Source organism: Hylobates moloch, unplaced genomic scaffold (genome assembly GCF_009828535.3).
Source record: "Hylobates moloch isolate HMO894 unplaced genomic scaffold, HMol_V3 SCAFFOLD_12, whole genome shotgun sequence".
NCBI classification, from domain to species: Eukaryota; Metazoa; Chordata; class Mammalia; order Primates; family Hylobatidae; genus Hylobates; species Hylobates moloch.
Window position 1 is genome coordinate 37,251,124 of NW_026652287.1, and position 19,396 is coordinate 37,270,519.

General features: G+C 49.6%; 2 protein-coding genes across 6 annotated transcripts in view; one reads left to right on the top strand and one right to left on the bottom strand.

The window, feature by feature from the left end:
- The window catches only part of ZSWIM9 (zinc finger SWIM-type containing 9), a 26,686-nt gene extending 17,853 nt beyond the window's left edge, over positions 1 to 8,833 (bottom strand). The window contains exons 1-2 of one of the 5 annotated variants that reach the window (XM_032169296.2): positions 8,778 to 8,833; positions 7,425 to 7,708 (exon numbers count right to left, since the gene is read on the bottom strand). In XM_032169296.2, the coding sequence (XP_032025187.1) occupies positions 7,425 to 7,699 (275 nt within the window). In that variant the 5' untranslated portion in view covers positions 7,700 to 7,708; positions 8,778 to 8,833. Of the gene's footprint in view, positions 1 to 7,424; positions 7,709 to 8,098; positions 8,734 to 8,777 lie in introns of those variants that run through there. The other 4 variants (XM_032169297.2, XM_032169294.2, XM_032169295.2 and 1 more) reach the window with 4 other exon arrangements.
- A 389-nt stretch (positions 8,834 to 9,222) lies between these two features.
- The window catches only part of LIG1 (DNA ligase 1), a 55,976-nt gene continuing 45,802 nt past the window's right edge, over positions 9,223 to 19,396 (top strand). Inside the window, exons 1-4 of the mRNA XM_032169309.2 lie at positions 9,223 to 9,275; positions 13,711 to 13,784; positions 17,044 to 17,133; positions 17,903 to 18,038. Coding sequence (XP_032025200.1) covers positions 13,768 to 13,784; positions 17,044 to 17,133; positions 17,903 to 18,038 — 243 coding nt within the window. The 5' untranslated portion in view covers positions 9,223 to 9,275; positions 13,711 to 13,767. The remainder of the gene's footprint in view (positions 9,276 to 13,710; positions 13,785 to 17,043; positions 17,134 to 17,902; positions 18,039 to 19,396) is intronic.

The window sequence follows — 19,396 nt, forward strand, 5'->3', positions numbered from 1 at the left end:
TTAACGTAGGGAGTTGCAACCAGCACTGTAGAAAATGAAATAGGGCCGGGTGCAGTGGCTAGCACCTGTCATCCCAGCACTTTGGGAGGCTGAGGCAGGAGGATCACTTCTCTTGAGTCCAGGAGTTCAAGACCAGCCTGGGCAACACAGCAAGAGCCCTTCTCTGCAAAAAATTAAAACATAAAAAACTAGCCAGGCATTGTGGCACACACCCATAGTCCTAGCTATTCTGGGAGGCTGAGGCAAGAGGATCACTTGAGCCCAGGAGTTCGAGGTTACAGTGAGCTATGATGGCACCACTGTATTCCAGCCTGGGCAATGGAGCAAGACCTTGTCTCAAAAAAGAAAAAAGAAAGGGAATAGGAAAAAAAAATCAGAGTGTATTTCTCTGATAGTAATATTTAAATTGGCATCTGATTTCTGAAGAGGGGTTCAGTGTTTCTCCACGTGGGGTAATATCAGCATTTTTTGGCAGACTTTATGTTTATACAGCAGGAGCTGTCAAACATTTTCTGCAAAGGGCCAGGTAGTAAATGTTTAATATATTCTGTTGCTATATTGCAAACGAAGCCATAGACAATATGTAAATGACCAGGCACGGCTATGTTCCAATAAAACTTCATTTATAAAAATAGGCTACAGGCCAGGCGTGGTGGCTGATGCCTGTAATTCCAGCACTTTGGGAGGCCGAGGTGGCCAGATCACGAGGTCAAGAGTTTGAGACCAGTCTGACCAACGTGGTGAAACCCCGTCTCTACTAAAAATACAAAAATTAGCCGGGTGTGGTGACACATGCCCATAGTCCCCGCTACTCAGGAGGCTGAGGCAGGAGAATCGCTTGAACCCAGGAGGTGGAGGTTGCAGTGAGCCGAGATTGTGCCACTGCACTCCAGCCTGGGCAACAGAGTGAGACTCCAAATCAAGAAGAAAAAAAAAAAAAGTAGGCTGCAGGTTGGGATTGGTCCAAGGGCTTCCTAGTTTGCTGACTCTTGTGACACAGACTGCCCGGGGCCTGGCATGTAGTTAAGAAACCCTGGCTCCCAGGTAGTAAATACCCCAGTAACACACCCCCTAAAAGCCCTCCTATGTTGTTTCCAAATGGCCCCCCAACTGGGTGATTCTCCCCAGGATCCACCCAGAGAAATGCTTAAATCCACCAGTATAAATGCTTAAAAATTTTCTTTGTTAAACCAGAAGGGCATCCTTGACACACCCCTTTTTTCCTACATGCACGAGGTAAAGAAAAATGCAGGAGCCTGCTAGATTTTAAAAATCAAAATACAGAGTTTGAGACTTTATGCCTTATTTAAAGTAACAAGGCCAGGCACGGTGGCTCACGCCTATAATCCCAGCACTTTGGGAGGCCAAGGCAGGCGGATCACTTGAGGTCAGGAGTTTGAGACCAGCCTGGCCAACATAGTGAAACCCCGTCTCTACTAAAAATACAAAAATTAGCTGAGCATGGTGGCGGGCGCCTGTAATCCCAGCTACTCAGGAGGCTGAGCCAGGAGAATCGCTTGAACCTGGGAGATGGAGGTTGTAGTGAGCTGAGACTACACCATTGCACTCCAGCCTGGGCGACAAGAGCGAAGTTCCGTCTCAAAAAATACAAAAATAATGCACATTTAGAAAATTATTCAATGTACAAATAAGTATGAATGAAATAAACCTACAGCCACCATGTGGTATCAGGTGGAAGCAAAGGAAATCCCCATGTTTGATTTCTCAAGATTGCAAGTTCACGGAATGCCACCCGGTACATTTTTCTAGAATAATTCATGGGTTTTTGTGAAACCCTTGGTCTGACTTCCTTCAGCCTAGGTGTTTCAGGACCTAGAACAGCCCCTTGCTCCGGGTAGGTCAGCTCTTCTGTGAAGCCACGAATTTTGCCAGAGAACAGTGCGTCTCCTCTGCAGGGGTCCAGAATCTCACATAACCACCTACTGGTGCTTCAACACACCATGTTTGCAATTTCTCTCCACCTATCTGGAGGAATAATGTCATCCCCCCGCTAAATGCAAATTCCACATGGATAGGAATTTTTGTCTGTTTTGTTTCTCTCTGTATCCTCAGCACCTAGAACAGTACCTGGCGTCTGGAAGTAAGTGTGTGATGATTCAGTGACTAAGTCCCACGGGGTACTACAAACCCTGGCGCACCTACTCTGGGATACGGTCTCCATTCCACCAAAACCATCCATCACCACGTCCTACCCATCCACATTTTTTCCATTTCCACAACCTATCGGAAGTTCTTCCCTCCTTCATAAAACATTCCTCTCCCTTTTCACCTAGTCAACTCCTACTCATCCTTCAGCCCCCACAGCCAGCATCGCCTCCTCCAGGAAGTCTTCCCTGACCTTCCTGGCTAGGGCACGGTCCATCGCATGTAGGGATTTTTTATTTTTTATTTATTTTATTTTTTTGGAGACAGAGTCTCACTCTGTCTCCAGTGGCATGATCTTGGCTCACTGCAACCTCTGCCTCCTGGGATCAAGCAATTCTCCTGCCTCAGCCACCGGAGTAGCTGAGATTATAGGTGCACGCCGCCACACCTGGCTAATTTTTTTTTTTTTTTAAATTTTTATTTAGTAGAGGCGGAGTTTCACCATGTTGCCTAGGCTGGTCTCAAACTCCTGAGCTCAGGCAATCCACCCGTCTCAGCCTCCCAAAGTGCTAGGATTACAGGTGTGAGCCACCACGCCTGGCCGGGATTTTTATTTATGTCCATCTGTAATGTACACTTCCCACAGAAATCCCAGCATCTAAAACCACCACCTTGCACATTGCAGGGGCTCCCAAAAACCTCTTGGGTGAAGGGACGGATAGGCTGGTGCCCAGAACCAACACATCTTTAGGGGACCCATGGCACAGTCAACCCTCACACTGAGGGTTGAATGATTGAAATAAAGATGAGGGAAGGAGAGAGAAAGAGAAAGTGAGAAAGAAAGGCGGGAGGGTGGTAATTAAAATCATGGGCTTAGTAACCAGAATGAGGGTCCAGACCCTGGTATTCCCTCTTAGCTGCTGTGTTATCCTGGGAACAATCTTTAAGCATTCTGTGCCTCAGTTTTCTCACCTGGAAAGTGGGGCTAATAGTAATACTAGTCTCTCAGGCTCGTAGAGAGGGCTAAATAAGAGGACTAAATTACGTAAAATGGTTAGAAACGGGCTAGTGCATAGTAAACAATGCAGAAATAGTACCTGCTATTTTTTAAACTTTTTTTTCAAGGACCCGTTGTTTTGCTTTGTTTTGCCTTCTTCCACTTACCCATTTATTCATCTTTTTGAGATAGAGTCTCCCTCTGTTGCCCAGGCTGGAGTGCAGCGGCACAATCTTAGCTCACTGCAACCTTTGCCTCCTGGGTTCAAGTGATTCTCCTGCCTCAGCTTCCCGAGTAGCTAGGATTACAGGCACCTGCCACCATGCCCGGCTAATTTTTGTATTTTTAGTACAGACAGGGTTTCACCCTGTTGGCCAGGCTGGTCTCAAACTCCTGACTTCAAGTGATCTGCCCGCCTTGGCCTCCCAAGTGTTGGGATTACAGGTGAGAGCCACCGCACCCGACTACCCATTTATGCTTGATCTTTCAGGTTTTCAAGATCTTTGTGTTTTCAATGGCCGGTGTGTATTGAGAAAGGCTGAGCAATTCTGTTCCAGGGAGGGAAGTACTGAGAGAGAGGGACAGGGGAGGAACTGGAGCTGGAGAGCTGAAGCTGCAGCAGTGGTGACTTCGAGAGAGTCACTGTGTAACCTCTGGCAGGGGGGAAGGAGTGGCCAGGAAGAAAGTTCTTGTCTGGTTCCTTGCACCCTCAGCCCCAGCCTCCTCCTTCATATCCCTTCTCTCTCCCCCACATCATCTCCCACACGGCCCCAGAGGGATCTTCCTCCACCCAGAACTGACCCTACTCACAGCCTTCTAGGGCTCCCACCACCCCCCAGAAAAAGTCCCAACTCCTGTACTCAGCCCTGCCAGATCCAGGCCTTAACACCACTGCAGCCTCATGTCCTGCCTTTCCTTACACACTAACTTCTCCAGCCTGACCTCGGCCCATGGGCTGTCCCTGAGCTGTGGCACTGGAGAGACTCTGCTTTGAGCAGCTTGAGAGAGTGGGGGAGCTAGACATGACGGGTCCAAGACATCGTTCCTGAACCGGCTCATCAACCACCTGCTCCCGCACTCCCCATTCAGAGACCATCTCATCATCTACCCAGTCCCAGGAGCGTACCCAGGGCCCTGTCCTCGCCCCCTCCATAGCCCTGTCTCTCCTGCTCCTTGGCTGCCTCTGATATTTGTAGAGCACTTGGGACAGTACCTGCACATAGTAAACCTAGTGTGTCTGTTAGCTCAAATACTATACATACATAAACATATCAACAAAATTCTTCAAGGTTCTGCTTACTGGTTACCTCTTCCAGGAAGCCTTCCAGAACCACTCAGTAAGCTTTCAGGTGGAGCTGACCACTCCCTTTGTATCCTCCTCTCATCTCCCCTCAATCTCACTCTCACTACTATGGGCCACTATCTACAATTCTTTTTTTTGTTTTTTGGTCTTTGTCTACCCCATTAAGTTCTGAGCTGTTCAAGAGCCGAGATCAGTCTTGGATTCCAAATGTCCAGTGAAGGGCATGCACACAGTAGGTGCTCAATAAGCATTTGTTACATTGGAACTGGGTTCCGTTAATAGGTTTCAGGTTAGGCCTGAGCTGCTTTGAGCTTCTTGCAAGCTCTAACGTTCTAGGTTTCTGGGTGATGTGTGTGTTTGATGCTGTTCCGCTTTCAGATCTCCGAGTCTCTGTTTCTAGAATAAGTAGTGAGAAAAAAGTTGCAAGAATGTATTTCACAATACGTTTAAATAACTACCGGTGAAAGAGCTGTTAGAGTGTGCTTACTCTGTGCTGGATGCCTTTCTGAATAATTTACCTATGAGATAGACACTATTTTGTCCCCCATTTTCCACATGAGGAAACTGAGGCCACAGAGGGGTGGAGTCACTCACTCGCTCAACAGCATCCGCCAACCATCACCAGTGCAATGGCCCAGAGTCCATGCTCTTGAGTCCTGTAACAGCTATCACTTAACCAGCCACCCCATGTTCCAGGCACCAGGGTGATGCGTTTTTCTCATGTGTGATCTCACAGTATGCTCACAATGGCCCCATGAAGCGGGTATCATGATAACCCCATTTCAAAGGATGAGGAAACTGAGGCTTGGAGATGTGAAGTCCAGTGCCCAAAGTCACCCATCCAGGAAGTCGTGGAGCATGTCTCAGGCAGCCTGAAGGCAGAGCCTGTGTTCTTAAGCACTCTGTTCTTATCTACAGCTCCCCAACCAAGGGTCTCAAATTCACACACCTTCTGGGACCAGGCAGGCCAAACAAGCAAAAGACAGCGCTAGGGATGAGGCAGCAGAGAGTGGCAGGGTCTGGGGCAAACCTGGGCAGCAAAGCCCCATCCAAGAGGGGTGGCCGTCTGCCAGTGGAAACATGGGCTCACCTCTTCCGGTGTTCCAGTGGAAGCTGGAAACCTAACATTGTGTGGGGAACAACCCCTGTTTAAAACTGGGGTCAGACCGGGCACCGTGGCTCACACCTGTAATCCCAGCACTTTGGGAGGCCAAGGCAGGTGGATCACCTGAGGTTGGGAGTTCAAGACCAGCCTGGCCAACATGGTGAAACCCTAAAAATACAAAAATTAGCCGGGCATGGTGGCGCATGCCTGTAATCCCAGCTACTCAGGAGGCTAAGGCAGGATAATTGTTTGAGCCCAGGAGGCTGAGGTTGCAGTGAGCGGAGATTGTGCCACTGCACTCCAGTGTGGATGACAGAGCAAGACTCCGTCTCAAATAAAATAAAATAAAATTGGGGTCAATTTGGCTGGGTGTGGTGGCTCATGCCTGTAATCCCAGCATTCTGGGAGGCCGAGGTGGGCAGATCACCTCGGCCTCCTTGAGGTCAGGAGTTCGAGACCAGCCTGGCCAACATGGTGAAACCCCATCTCTACTACAAATACAAAAATTAGGTGGGCATAGTGGCACACACCTGTAGTCCCAGCTACTTGGGAGGCTGAGGTGGGAGAATCTCTTGAACCCAGGAGTTGGAGGTTGCAGGGAGCCAAGATCGTACTACTGCACTCCAGCCTGGGCAACAGAGTAAGACCCCGTCTCAAAAAAATAAAGAAAAAATAAAGAATAAATAAAATAAAATTGGGGTCCATTAAAATACCCTGGCCACCTGGGTGTGATTCTGGCTGTCCTGGATTTCTCACCTGCCCCTCTTTGCACAGTTGTAGGGAACTACCTGTGAGCTTGTTCTTTTAATGTCAATCTTCCTGTCTGGTCAGAAAGTACCAGAAGGGCAGGGATTTTTATCTCTTGCCCAACTCCATCGCTCCAACAAGAATATCCCCAGCCCACAGCATGGGACCTGGCCTGTTATTCACTGAATAGATGGATCCTTTTCTTTATCCTGTGGCTTCTCTGCAGTTCAGTCTCCCAGTCTCTGTCTCCCAGTCTTTGTCACGTGTACAAAACCTGGCTCTTCTGTTTCCCTGGCTCTCTTTGGTGTTTCTGCCTTCATGTCTCCATGTTTCTGGAATTTTCCATGACTTTTTTCTCCTCATGGGGTGTGTGTGTTTTATGCTCTGCCTCTCGAAGTCTCTATTACATTCTGTAAGTCAGGTCGGGCACAGTGGCTTACGGCTGTAATCCCAGCACTTTGGGAGGCGAGGCGGGCAGATCACCTGAGGTCACGAGTTCGAGACCAGCCTGGCCAACACAGTGAAACCCCATCTCTACAAAAATTCAAAAATTGGCCAGGCGTGGTGGTGCGTGCCTGTAATCCCAGCTACTCAGGAGGTTGAGGCAGGAGAAACAACGCTTGAGCTCAGGAGGTGGAGGTTGCAGTGAGCCGAGATCGTGCATTGCACTCCAGCCTGAGTGACAGAGCAAGACTCTGTCTCAAAAAAACAAAAAAACTAAAAACAAAGCAAAACAAAACCAAAACCAAAACAAAAAACCACACAAAAATTAGCCGGGCATGATGGCAGGTGCCTGTTGGGAGGCTGAGGCGGGAGAATCACTTGAACCTAGGAGGTGGAGGCTGCAGTGAGCCGAGATGGCACCACTGCACTCAAGCCTGGGCGACAGAGCAAGACTCCATCTCGAAAAAAAAAAAAAGTCTGTAAGTAGGGCCCACACCATCTCTTGCTCCGTGAGTATCTTTGTCTCTCTAGCTCCTCTTCTCACTGTCTCTCAGTACATGTCCCTCCTTGACTCCCGCCTCTCTGCAAGGTGTATTTGGCTGTCTCAGTTGGCCTCTCTCCCTCTGCACCTCTGGGTGGGGTGTTCTCTGCCCGTCTCCCACCCACACCCACCCCTGGTGCTCCCCTTCCCCCCAGCAGGACAGCGGCTCAGGTTCACGCACCCCACGGCGGGCCGGCTGGGCGCACGCACGTCCTTGCACACGAGCCGCACGTAGCTGTACTTGAGCACGTCGATGAGCGTGTAGAGCGGGGGCGCACTGGCCCAGCGGCAGCGCGCCAGGTGCATGGAGCTCTTAACGAAGAAGAGCGCCAGCCGCTGCTGACACCACGCGTCGAAGAAGCGGCTGAACTCGGCCCACGAGAAGAAGGCCCGCTCCCGCAGCTCCTGCTCCTCCTGCCCCGCAGCCGTGCCGGGTGGGGGCTCCGGCCGCTCCATCCTGGGGGCCTGCGTGGAGGACAGGAGAGCAGGTGGATATCAGACCCATTCCCACCCGGGGTGTCTCATCTACTCCATTCTCGGCCTGCCCCGTTGGTGCTGGTGCCTCTATCGAGGTGGGTAGCCCGGGGTCGGACGTGCCTGTTTTTCTCCAAATATATAAATATCAACCTCCAACCTATCTTTGGCCTCCTCCCACCGCCTTATCCCTGGTTCACTTGGAGCCTGTCATCTTGATTCCTAATTCCAACTCGTCTCCTCCTCCACAGACGTGACCCTTAGGTACAGTTGGAATCCCTTCTCCCAAAATACGACCCTTAAGCTCAGCTCTGGACATCTCCTCAAATGTGTTCTCAAATTCCAGCTAAAACCTCCTCCCCTTCCAGCTGTGTCTCTCACCCAAGAGTAACTTCTAGCGCTTGTATTCATCTGGAACTCCTCCTTCCATGTTGCCAACAGTTGGCTGTAACCCCTCCAAAGACGCTCCATCTCCAGATGTGCTCCCACATCCAGGCCACGGACCACTCACCCGGTCACATGCTTCATGCACCTGTGGCTCCGCACTCCCCAGATGTGTCTCTGGCGTGCAGCTGTTGCCCCTTCCCCCGATTATGACCCTATGGCTCGCCACATGCAGCTGTAGCTGGGACTTCCCTGAGACACTCTCATCTCCAGATGTACTCCCCACATGCAGTTATCCACGCTTCGCCTACAGGTGTGTGCCCCACTTGTGGCTAGTTCTCCTCGGAAGTGTCACCAGTATTCACCTGTGGTCCCCTCCTCCTCAGATGCGGCCCCCAGTCCAGCTGTGGGCCCCTCCTCCCAGTTACATCCACCATCCCCCGCAATATGCATCTTCGTTCTAGACATGGCCCCTCGTCCTCGGATGGGCTCCTTCACCCCAGATGCTCCCCCCACGTCCAGTTGCGCGTCTCCCCTCGAGCAGCCCCATCCAGCCCGCTCCCGACGCTCCTATTGCCCGCCCCGCCCGCTGCGGCACCTTCCAGCCCCGCCGTCCCACCTAGCTGTGCCTCTCCCCTCCCCAAGATGTGCACCCTTCCCGCCCCTCCCCACTCACCTACCCGCCCCGGAGCGGCGTCCACCTCCCACAATGCCCCGCGCCCAGGCCTGGCCCGGCCCTTGCTCCCGGGATGCCCCGCGCGGTCTCCCGCCTCTCTTCCCGCCGTGCCTCGCGCGGGAGCTTCCACCGATTCCTCCTCTTTCCCTGCCAGTCACTCCTCAGACCCTCAGCCACACCCGCTCATCCAGGGCGAGGGAAAACGCGGGCATTTTCCCAGCGTGCTCTGCGGGAGGGCTTGCCCCACTTCACCCCTTTTCCCGCCCTCCTCCCATTCGGGAGACTACGACTCCCAGTGTCCTCCTCGCGACGGCAGCGGTGCGGACGGTGCCCAGGTCCCGCCCCTAGGTTCTGCCCCGCCCCCGCCCGCAGACGTCTGCGCGCGAATGCCGTGGCGCGAACTTGGGACTGCAGAGGCGCGCCCGGCGGATCTGAGTGTGTTGCCCGGGCAGCGGCGCGCGGGACCAACGCGAGACAAGTGGGGCCGTCCGCAAGCAGGTGGGAGACGGAGGGCGGCGGGTGCGCCGAATGCTTGGGGCCTATGCTTCGCCATGTCGGGGTGTCCGCAGAGGAGCGGGCGTGGGGACGCTGAGGCTGCCGAGAGCGCGGTGGAGAGGGAAGAGCGCGGGCTGCGGGCCGCCGGAGGGTGCAGAGAGGTGTCCCCCAGGGGGAGAAGGGCCAGTCAGAGAGTAGAAGAGAAACAGAAACAGTTGGACAGGGCTTCTGAGAAGAGGCCTTGAGGGGCGAGTTCACCTGAAAGGGGGAGGGGCCAAATGGAGCTGAGGGGCGGGGCCGGGGGGAAAAATTGTGTGTGGGCGGGGCCAGCTGGAAATCGGAAGGCCGCCCGAGGGGGCGGGGCTATCTGGGATGGGGAGGGGCTGAAGGGAGCTGAGGGGCGGGGCCGGGGAAAAGATTGCGTGTGGGCGGGGCCACCTGGAAAGGGGAGGTGCCGAGGGGCGGGGCAGGCTGGGAACCAGAAGTGCTGAGGGGGCAGGGCCACCTGGGGGGCTAGAAGGTAAATCGCGGGCAGCAGCATCACCTGGAAGCAGTGGGCCCTACTGGAGGGTGGTGTCAGGGAGAGGTCAGTGGTAAGGTCCAGGTCTAGGTAAAGGGCTCGTAAAAGATGGAGAATCATCTGAATGGGGAGAAGTCTGGCCTAATGTATGCTTGATAAAGGGGTGGAGCTTACCTCTTATTTTTACTTTTTATTTTGAAATAATTATAGATTCAAGGAAGTTGTGAAAATATTATATCCATCTTCCCCTAATGGTGACATCTTATGTAGTCCCAATATCGAAACCAGGAAATTGACATCAGTACAGTTAACTAGATTACAGACCTTGTTCAGTTTTCACCAGTTTGTGTGTGTGTGAGTGTGATTGTGCATCTGTGTGCCCATGCAGTTTGATCCCTTGTATAGATTTGTGTAACCCCCATCATAAATGTTATACAGAACAGTTCCCTCTCCACATAAGAACTCCTCCCCAGGCCCCTGGCAACCATTAATGTGTTCACCATCTCTAGTTTTGTCATTTGGAGATTGTTATGTAAATGGAATCATATATTATTAGGATGTTACCTTTTTTCTACTCTGCACAATGACCTGGAGGTCCACCCAAGTTGTTGCTTGTATCAGTCCTTCGTTTCTTTTTATCACTGAGTACTGTTTCATCCTCACTTGATATTTTTCCTGTCATTATTTCTTCATTTTGGTAACTGCTTTATTGAGATATAATTCACAAACCATACAGTTTGCCCATTTAAAGTGTACAAGTCAGTGGTTTTCAGTTTATGCACTGAGTTGTGCAGTTATTACCGTAATCGATTTTAGGATATTTTTATCATCCCCCCAAAAAATTCCTATACCTTTTATCCATCATTCATTTAATTTTAACCCTGAACAATATTCTACCATATGGTATTCCAGTAATTAGGGAACCAGTTCCCTAAGGATGGACATTCCACCAGTTTCCAGTCTTTTCTCTTTACAGTTAGTGCTGCAACAGCAAACTTTGTGCCTCACTTGGTCCACCTGTGAGGGTCTCTGTGGGCCAAATACACAGAAGTGGGGTTGCCGTTCTGATAGAGACGCCAAGTGGTCCTGCAGAGGCATCAACCAGTTTGTTCCCCCCAACTCAGTAACACACAGAGTTGAGAAGCCAGCCTTGAGTACCATGGTAAGGAGGAAGGAACGTGGGCTTTGGAGCCAGCCACACTGGGGTTTGAAGCCTTGCCTGAACCCCAGCTATGTCCCCCTGTCCTCAGTACCTTCATCTGTAAAGTGGGGATGATCTCACCTGTCTTGGAGGGCTGACTTGAGGATTGAGGGTATTTGAGAATGTGATCAGCCTGTCAGGCGTAGAGTAGGCTTTCAGTAAACGCTTATTTCTTTCTCCTTCCCTTGCAACTCAGTCTGGTGGTTAAGAGGTGAGCTGTAGAGCAGGCCGACCTGGGGTGGAACATACTACAGATGCAGGTTAAGTTCCTTTAAAAACCTCTCTGTGCCTTAGTTTCTGTAACAGAGTTGTTGTGGAGAGTCAGTATAATTGAGAATGTAAAGTACCTAGGCAGGTGAGCATTCGGTAGGGATTGTAATAGTTTTCTCCTTTGCCCTCAGGATTTTGGTGGCTAAGTCCCTAACCTGCTTTCTTTGTGAACTGTTTGGTTGAAGCATTGCTTACTTCCTGCTCCCCAACTGGCCCTGAGAAACTCTGTTTGGAAATTGCTGAGTTTTTTTTTTTTTGAGATGGAGTCTCACTTTGTCACCCAGGCTGGAGTCCAGTGGTACAGTCTCAGCTCACTGCAACCTCCACCTCCTGGGATCAAGTGATTCTCCTGCCTCAGCCTCCCGAGTAGTTGGGATTATAGGCACGCACCACCATGCCTGGCTAATTTTTTGCATTTTTAGTAGAGATGGGGTTTCACCATGCTGGCCAGGCTGGTCTCGAATTCCTGACCTCGTGATCCGCCTGCCTCAGCCTTCCAAAGTGCTGGGATTCCAGGCGTGAGCCACAGCACCGGCCTACTGAGTTTTTTGATTCCAAAATTGAGTTTGAGTTTCTGGTGCCAGCATGTGGCGGCCGAGGCTGTAGAGAGGAGTGGAGACTTAGAGGCGTGTGGTGCGGGACAGAGAGGACTGATTCCAGAAAATGAAAGGGGACCCAATGGGTCGAAGAAGATTTCTGTGCAAAGGAAGGGAAAGTCAAAACCATTCCTGTTGCCCACACTACATTATTATATTCCTGTTGCTCAGCCTTGTCTGAGCTGGTCTAAACTCAAGCAATCCATGCAGAGGTCCTGCTAGTACTTTTTAAAAAAATATATTCATAGTGGAAGGAAATATACTGTAAATAATTATAATTACATAATTATAATGTGTAATTTATTTTGTTCCATTATAAAAAAGATATAGGAAATTTATAATTTTTTATATGTTTAATATTTATAATGGAAGGAAAGGCCCAGTTCCAATTAGAAGTTTACAAGAATAAAGTCGTAATTTCTTTCCTGTCAAATTTCATAGACCACTTGAGTTCTGCTCTTGGACTCCTGGGTTCTGTGGACCCCAGATTAAGAACCCTTTCTTTTCTTTTTCTCTTTTTTCTTTTTCTTTCTTTTTTTTTTTCTTTGAGGCAGAGTGTTACTCTGTTGCCCAGGCTAGAGTGCAGTGGCTTGATCTCACTGCAACCTCCGCTTTCTGGGTTCAAGTGATTCTCCTGCCTCAGCCTCCCCACTAGCTGAGATTACAGATGCCCACTACCACACCTGGCTAATTTTTGTTTTTTTAGTAGAGATGAGGTTTCACCATATTGGCCAGGCTGGTCTCGAACTCCTGACCTCAGGTGATCCACCCGCTTCGGCCTCCCAAAATGCTGGGATTATGGGCAGCAGCCACCACGCCCGGCCTAGGAACCCTTTCATTAGAGTTACTCTAAACCGTGGAAGCCCCAGTGACTGTTATTGATTTCATTAAATAATAGACTTTTTAAAAAAGTATTTAATTTTTTAATTAAATACTGCCTGCAAAAGCATGTGTATTAAAAAATCTCCCTCCAGTGGCTGTCCCTCCTGAGGCGACAGCATCACCAGTTTTTTGTCTTCTGACAGAGATGTTCTGTACATATACAAGATATGTGGATACATTTATAGTCTTTTTGTTTTTGTTTTTTGAGATGGAGTTTCACTCGTGTCCGGGCTGGAGTGCAGTAGCACAATCTTGGGTCACTGCAGCCTCTGCCTCCCGGGTTCAAGCGATTCTCCTGCCTCAGCCTCCAGAGTAGCTGGGAATACAGGCATGCACCACCGCACCTGGCTAATTTTTGTATTTTTAGTAGAGACAGGGTTTTGCCATGTTAGCCAGGCTGGTCTTGAACTCCTGACCTCAAGTGATCCACCCACCTCGGCCTCCCAAAGTGCTGGAATGACAGGCGTGAGCTACTGCGCCTGGCCTGTAGCCTTTCTCTTTTACACAGTACAGTAGCACACTCTGATATTCTGCCCTTTGTTTGAAATAACAGCATACCTTAGAAATTGCCCAACAGCTAATTTATGTAGACCAGCGGGTACAATTTTATAAGCTTCCACAGTTGTTTTAGGGAATTATGTCATCACCTTAAAACAATTTTTCACTAACCTTTAAACTTAACTCCAAAAAAACCCATTTCAGTTCCTCAGTCTGTTCTTCATATTAGATGAAAAACAGTCTTCTTATGGTAAAGGAGGCCTCTTATCTTTATCTCTGATTTGGAACTTCTATTCTTCACCAGTAAATCTCACTAGCAAATTATTTTGGTTCATAAAAACAGGAGTTTCTTCTTGAAGGGGAAATTCATGTTTCTGGTTTTTTTTTTTTTCTTTCTGAAAGAAAGGGTTTTATGTGTTTGGATCTCTGCACAACCAATCACCTCAACAAGTGTTTGGATTTCTGTTCCAGGAGCAGCTGACAGACGAAGAAAAGAGCTGGACAGGAAGGGAGAATTCTGACGCCAACATGCAGCGAAGTATCATGTGAGGACCCTCCCTTGCCCCTGAGTCTTTCATTCTCCAAGTCCTCTGTTTCTTTCTCTAAATCTGTACTTAAAAAAAAAAAAACCCTTACGTTAGATTTTGAGTTGGAATTTCCAGGAGTCGAGTAGTATGGAAAATGAGCCGTGGGATATGGAAGACAGTGTATTGAACAACACTTTTTAGTTGCAAGGAACAGAAACCGTAACCCAGTGGTTCTCAGTCAGCAGCAGTTTTGCTCCCCAGGGAACATCTGGTAGTGTCTGGAGATTTTTTTTTTTTTTTTTTGAGTTGGAGTCTTGCTCTGTCACCCAGGCTGGAGTACAGTGGCGCAATCTCGGCTCACTACAACCTCCGCCTCCTAAGTTCAAGTGATTCTCCTACCTCAGCCTCCTGAGTACCTGGGATTACAGGCACGTGCCACCACGCCTGGCTAATTTTTGTATTTTTAGTAGAGACGGGGTTTCACCATGTTGGTCAGGCTGGTCTCGAACTCCTGACCTTGTGGTCTGCCCACCTCGGCCTCCCAAAGCACTGGGATTCCAGGTGTGAGCCACCGTACCCAGCCAGTGTCTGGAGATATTTTTGGTTGTTACAACCTAGGGACACAGGGTTTGCCATTGGCATCTAGTGGCTAAAAGCCAGGCATGCTGCTAAACAACCTTCAGTTCTTAGGACAGCCCCCCCCACAACACAGAACCATCAGGCCCAACATGTCAGTAGTGTCTAGGTTGAGAAACCTCGTGTTAATGCAGTCTGGCATCAGGAAGACAAGAAAGGGTGTGACTTGACTTATGTGATTGAAACCTGCTGGAGTAAACAGCCTCAGGCTTGGTTCTATCCAGTTGCCAAAACTTTCTCTCTGGGAATCTGTCTCTCTCCATTGTTCAGCTCTGCTGTCCTTGAGGTTGTCCTCCCCCTCAGGTGGGCTCTCCCCTGGTTAGCAGTCCCTGTGGATAGAGGGTGTTAGAGCCCAGTTCTACTGGCCCAGCTTGGGCCACATACCTATCCCTGAACCAGCCACAGGGATGCAGCCTGGGTCATGTGTCCACTCCTGGTCACGAGCAAAAGGGCCAGCCCACTCAAATCGTGTGTGCTGAGAGAATGTGGGGTAAGAAGCATCCCAAGAGGAAAACGGAGGGGCTGTTACCAAGAGGAAAAAATGGATGGTAGAGAGACCCAGACATGGGCATCCATCCTGGAAACCTGGGTGGTAGTGGCTTACACAATGCTGGGTTCCGTTTTTCTCCCGGGATGAGGAATCTGGGGATTGTCTCTCCAGGGCTGATGGTGCCTTCGATTGCTTTCTGTCCACTTGCTTTTGCATGATTTTTCCTTTTCTTTTTTTTCTTTTTGAAGATTAAATAAACTTCTTATTCTGGAATAATTTTAGAGGTACAGGAAAGTTGCAAAGAGAGTACAGAGAGGTCCTGTATACCCTTGCCCGTTTCCATTGTCAACATCGTACATTACTACGATCCGTTTCTCACCACTGAGATACCAATGTCAGTACATTACTCTTAACTGAACTCCATACTTTGTTATTCAGATTTCACCAGATTTTTTTTTTTTTAATGTTCACACCTTCCAACATTTTTTTTTTTTTTTTTTTTTTTTTTTTTTTTTTTTTTTTTTTTTTTTTTTTTGAGACGGGGTCTTGCTCTGTCGCCCAGGCTAGAGTGCAGTGGCGTGATCTTGGCTCACTGCAAGCCCCGCCTCCCAGGTTCACGCCATTCCCCTGCCTCAGCGTCCTGAGTAGCTGGGACTACAGGTGCCCACCACCACACCCAGCTAATTTTTTTTGTATTTTTAGTAGAGGCAGGGTTTCACCGTGTTAGCCAGGATGGTCTCGATCTCCTGACCTCGTGATCCACCCGCCTCAGCCTCCCAAAGTGCTGGGATTACAGGCGTGAGCCACCGTGCCAGGCCCCAACATTTTATATTTAGTTGTTTGCTTAATATTTGTGCCCTTCACCAGAGTGTCAGCTTCTTGAAGGCAGGAACTTCATGTGTCTGGGTCACTGCCAAACCCCTCAGGCCCAGAACAGGCCCTGGCACATAATAAGTGCTTAGTTAGGCCGGGCGCAGTGGCTCACGCCTGTAATCCCAGCACTTTGGGAGGCAGGAGGATCACCTGAGATCAGGAGTTCGAGACCAGCCTGACCAACATGGTGAAACTCCTTCTCTACTAAATAAAAAAAATTAGCCAGGCATGGTGGTGGCCACCTGTAATCTCAGCTACTCAGGAGGCTGAGGCAGGAGAATCACTTGAACCGGGGAGGCGGAGGTTGCAGTGAGCCAAGGTTGCACCATTGCACTCCAGCCTGGGCAACAAGAGTGAAAACTCCATCTCAAAAAAAATTTTTTTTAGGCTGGGCGCGGTGGCTCATGCCTGTAATCCCAACACTTTGGGAGGCCAAGGTGGGTGGATCACCTAAGGTCAGGAGTTTGAGACTAGCCTGGCCAACATGGAGAAAACCCGTGTCTACCAAAAATACAAAAAAAATTAGCTGGGTGTTGTGGCGGGCACCTGTAATCCCAGCTACTCAGAAGGCCGAGGCAGGAGAATCGCTTGAACCTGGGAGGCAGAGGTTGCAGTGAGCCGAGATCATGCCATTGCACTCCAGCCTGAGCAACAGAGTGAGACTCTGTCTAAAAAAAAAAAAAAAAAATTAAAAAGTGCTTAGTTAATATTTGTTGAATAAAACTTGGGGTGTATCATATCTTGCAGGTTGGGGTGTATCATATCTTGCAGGTGAGTTAGGGCAGAAAAATTAGTGTTGCCTCCTTTGTCTGAGTCTGAGTTTCCTTATCAGTTAAGTTAAAGGGCTTATTTGAAATTCTGTGTTATGTGCTGAGATGGAAATGGTGTTAGAAGTTATAGGATGCGGCTGGGCGCAGTGGCTTACGCCTGTAATCCCAGCACATTGGGAGGCCAAGCAGATCACAAGGTCAGGAGATCAAGACCATCCTGGCTAACACGGTGAACCCCATCTCTACTAAAAATACGAAAAATTAGCTGGGCATGGTGGCGGGCACCTGTAGTTCCAGCTACTTGGGAGGCTGAGGCAGGAGAATGGCGTGAACCCGGGAGGCGGAGCTTGCAGTGAGCTGAGATTGCGCCACTGCACTCCAGCCTGGGCTACAGAGCAAGACTCTGTCTCAAAAAAAAAAAAAAAAGGAAGTTATAGGATTCAGCATAGATAGGCAGGGTATTGGTGCTGTTATTCTCCTTTTTTTACCCCCTTTTATGCTCCTCTAGGTCATTTTTCCACCCCAAGAAAGAGGGTAAAGCGAAGAAGCCTGAGAAGGAGGCATCCAACAGCAGCAGAGAGACAGAGCCCCCTCCAAAGTATGTCACAGGGCCGGGATATGGTGAATTTTTTCCTTTAGCAGTCAGGATTGTCTTGGTTGCAAGTGTTCAAACCTAATGCAAAATGTCTTGGGGCCCAAAAAACTTGTTCAGCCAGGTGGCTGGAAGTCCAAGAGCAAGAGCAGCTGCAGGCACAGCTGGATCCAGGGCCTTGGAGTTGTCTGTAGGTCTCTGTTTCTGCAGGTCTTGGCCTCGTTCTAGAAGCAGACATTCTCCGCGATGCAGAGAAGCTGGCCACTGGCCACATCTTGATGCTGTCTCATCTAAGTAGAAGACAACAGTACTCTTCTTTTTTTTTTTTTTTGAAATGAAGTCTCACTCTCTCCCAGGCTGGAGTGCAATGGTGTGATCTCGGCTCACTGCACTCCAGTCTGGGTGACAGAGCGAGACTCTATCTCAAAAAAAAAAAAAAAAGAAAAAAAAAAGGAAGGTGTCCCAATAGATGCTGGAGACCAATGGCAGCCTTAGGCAGGGACTTCATTTGCTCCTCAGCATCAGCCATCACAGGGCAGGCACTCTGGAGGCTTTCAGAGATGTGTGATGGGTGGGTGAGTGGATGAGTGGGCGGGTGGATGAATGCATTGATGGATGAAATGATGAGGTTTGCTGAGGAGGCAACTAGAAAATGTTCATTGGATGCTTGAAAGGAAGGGAAGGAAACAGCAAAGAAACCAAAGTGTTTGCGGGCAGTGCCCCCACTCTGCCTGCTGTAGTCGCCCCTTTACACCCCCATTTCCCCACCTTCCAGGGCGGCACTGAAGGAGTGGAATGGAGTGGTGTCCGAGAGTGACTCTCCAGTGAAGAGGCCGGGGAGGAAGGCGGCCCGGGTCCTGGGCAGCGAAGGGGAGGAGGAGGATGAAGCCCTTACCCCTGCTAAAGGCCAGGTACGTCCCCATCACCCTGCCCATTTTTACCAGAAGAAACTAATTCCCATTAGCCTTTGGAACAGACTGCAGCAGCTGTTCAGGAGAATTCTGGAGAAATTGCCCAGGAGAGGTGCATGTGTTTCGGGTGCTAACACAACCTGGTCCTAATTGCTCCTGCCCTAGGACCTCGGGTAGTCTCCTTCACCACGTTAGGTCTTGGATACCTCAACTGTAACGTGCAGCTCCTGGTAACGCCTTCCTCATAGGGTGGCTGGGAAGATGAAATGAGTCGATTTACATACAGATCTGAGAATAATGCCTGATGTAAAACAAGGGCTTAAGGCCCAGCACAATGGCTTATGTCTGTAATCCCAACACGTTGGGAGGCCGACGTGGCAGGATCACTTGAGGCCAGGAGTTCGAGACCAGGCTGGGCAACATAGCGAGACCCCATCTCTACAAAAAAATGTTTTAAAAATTAGCCAGGTGTGGTGGCGCATGTCTGTGGTGCTAGCTCCTTGAGAGGCTGAGGCAGGAGGATCGCTTGAGCCCAGGAGTTCAAGGCTGCAGTGAACTATGATTGTACCACTGCACTCCAACCGGGGTGACAGAGCAAGACCTTGCCTCAAAGAAAAAAAAAGCAAAAAAGTAAGGGTTCAAAAGTATATCTGTCCTCTCCTGTGGTCAGAGGGCTTTTTAACTTCTCCAAATACATTGGATCACTCTCTTCCCCTGTTTAAGTCATTTAATGCTTGTTTATTGCTTTGTGGATGATGTCCAAAGCGTGGTGCTGCTTATTCTGTCAATGGTGAGGTCAGGTCCTGTGAGTCCCTGCCCAAACCCCCTGGTATTACCACCACAGGCCAAAGCCAGGCCTTGCGGAAACCTACCAGGCCTCTCCTGCTCCTCCTCTCTTCCCCCTGCCCATCACATCTGCAGCCGCATCTACATCTCTTCCTCGGCTCGCTCCATCCTGGCTTCCCACACCCACCAGGTGCACTTCCACCTCTGGGCCACTACCTCTTTTCCCAGCCTAAAACTCTCTTTCCCAGGTACATAGCTGGCTCAGTCCCCTGCTTTCTTGCATGCTTTGCTCAGATATCACTTCCTCAGTGAAACCTTCCTCACCACCTATGTTAGCTTCCCATTTGCTACCATAACAATTGACCACAAACGCAGTGGCTTAAAACAATGTCAATTTATTGTCTTACAGTTTGGGAGTCGTGAGTCTGAAATGGGTTGCACTGGGCTAAAATCAAGGTGTCAGCAGGTCTGCGTTTATTTCTGGGGGCTCTAGGGGAGAATCCAGGAATTGCCTTTTCCAGCTGCTAGAGATCCCCTTTTCTCCATTTTCAAAGCAAGTGGCTGGGGGCAGT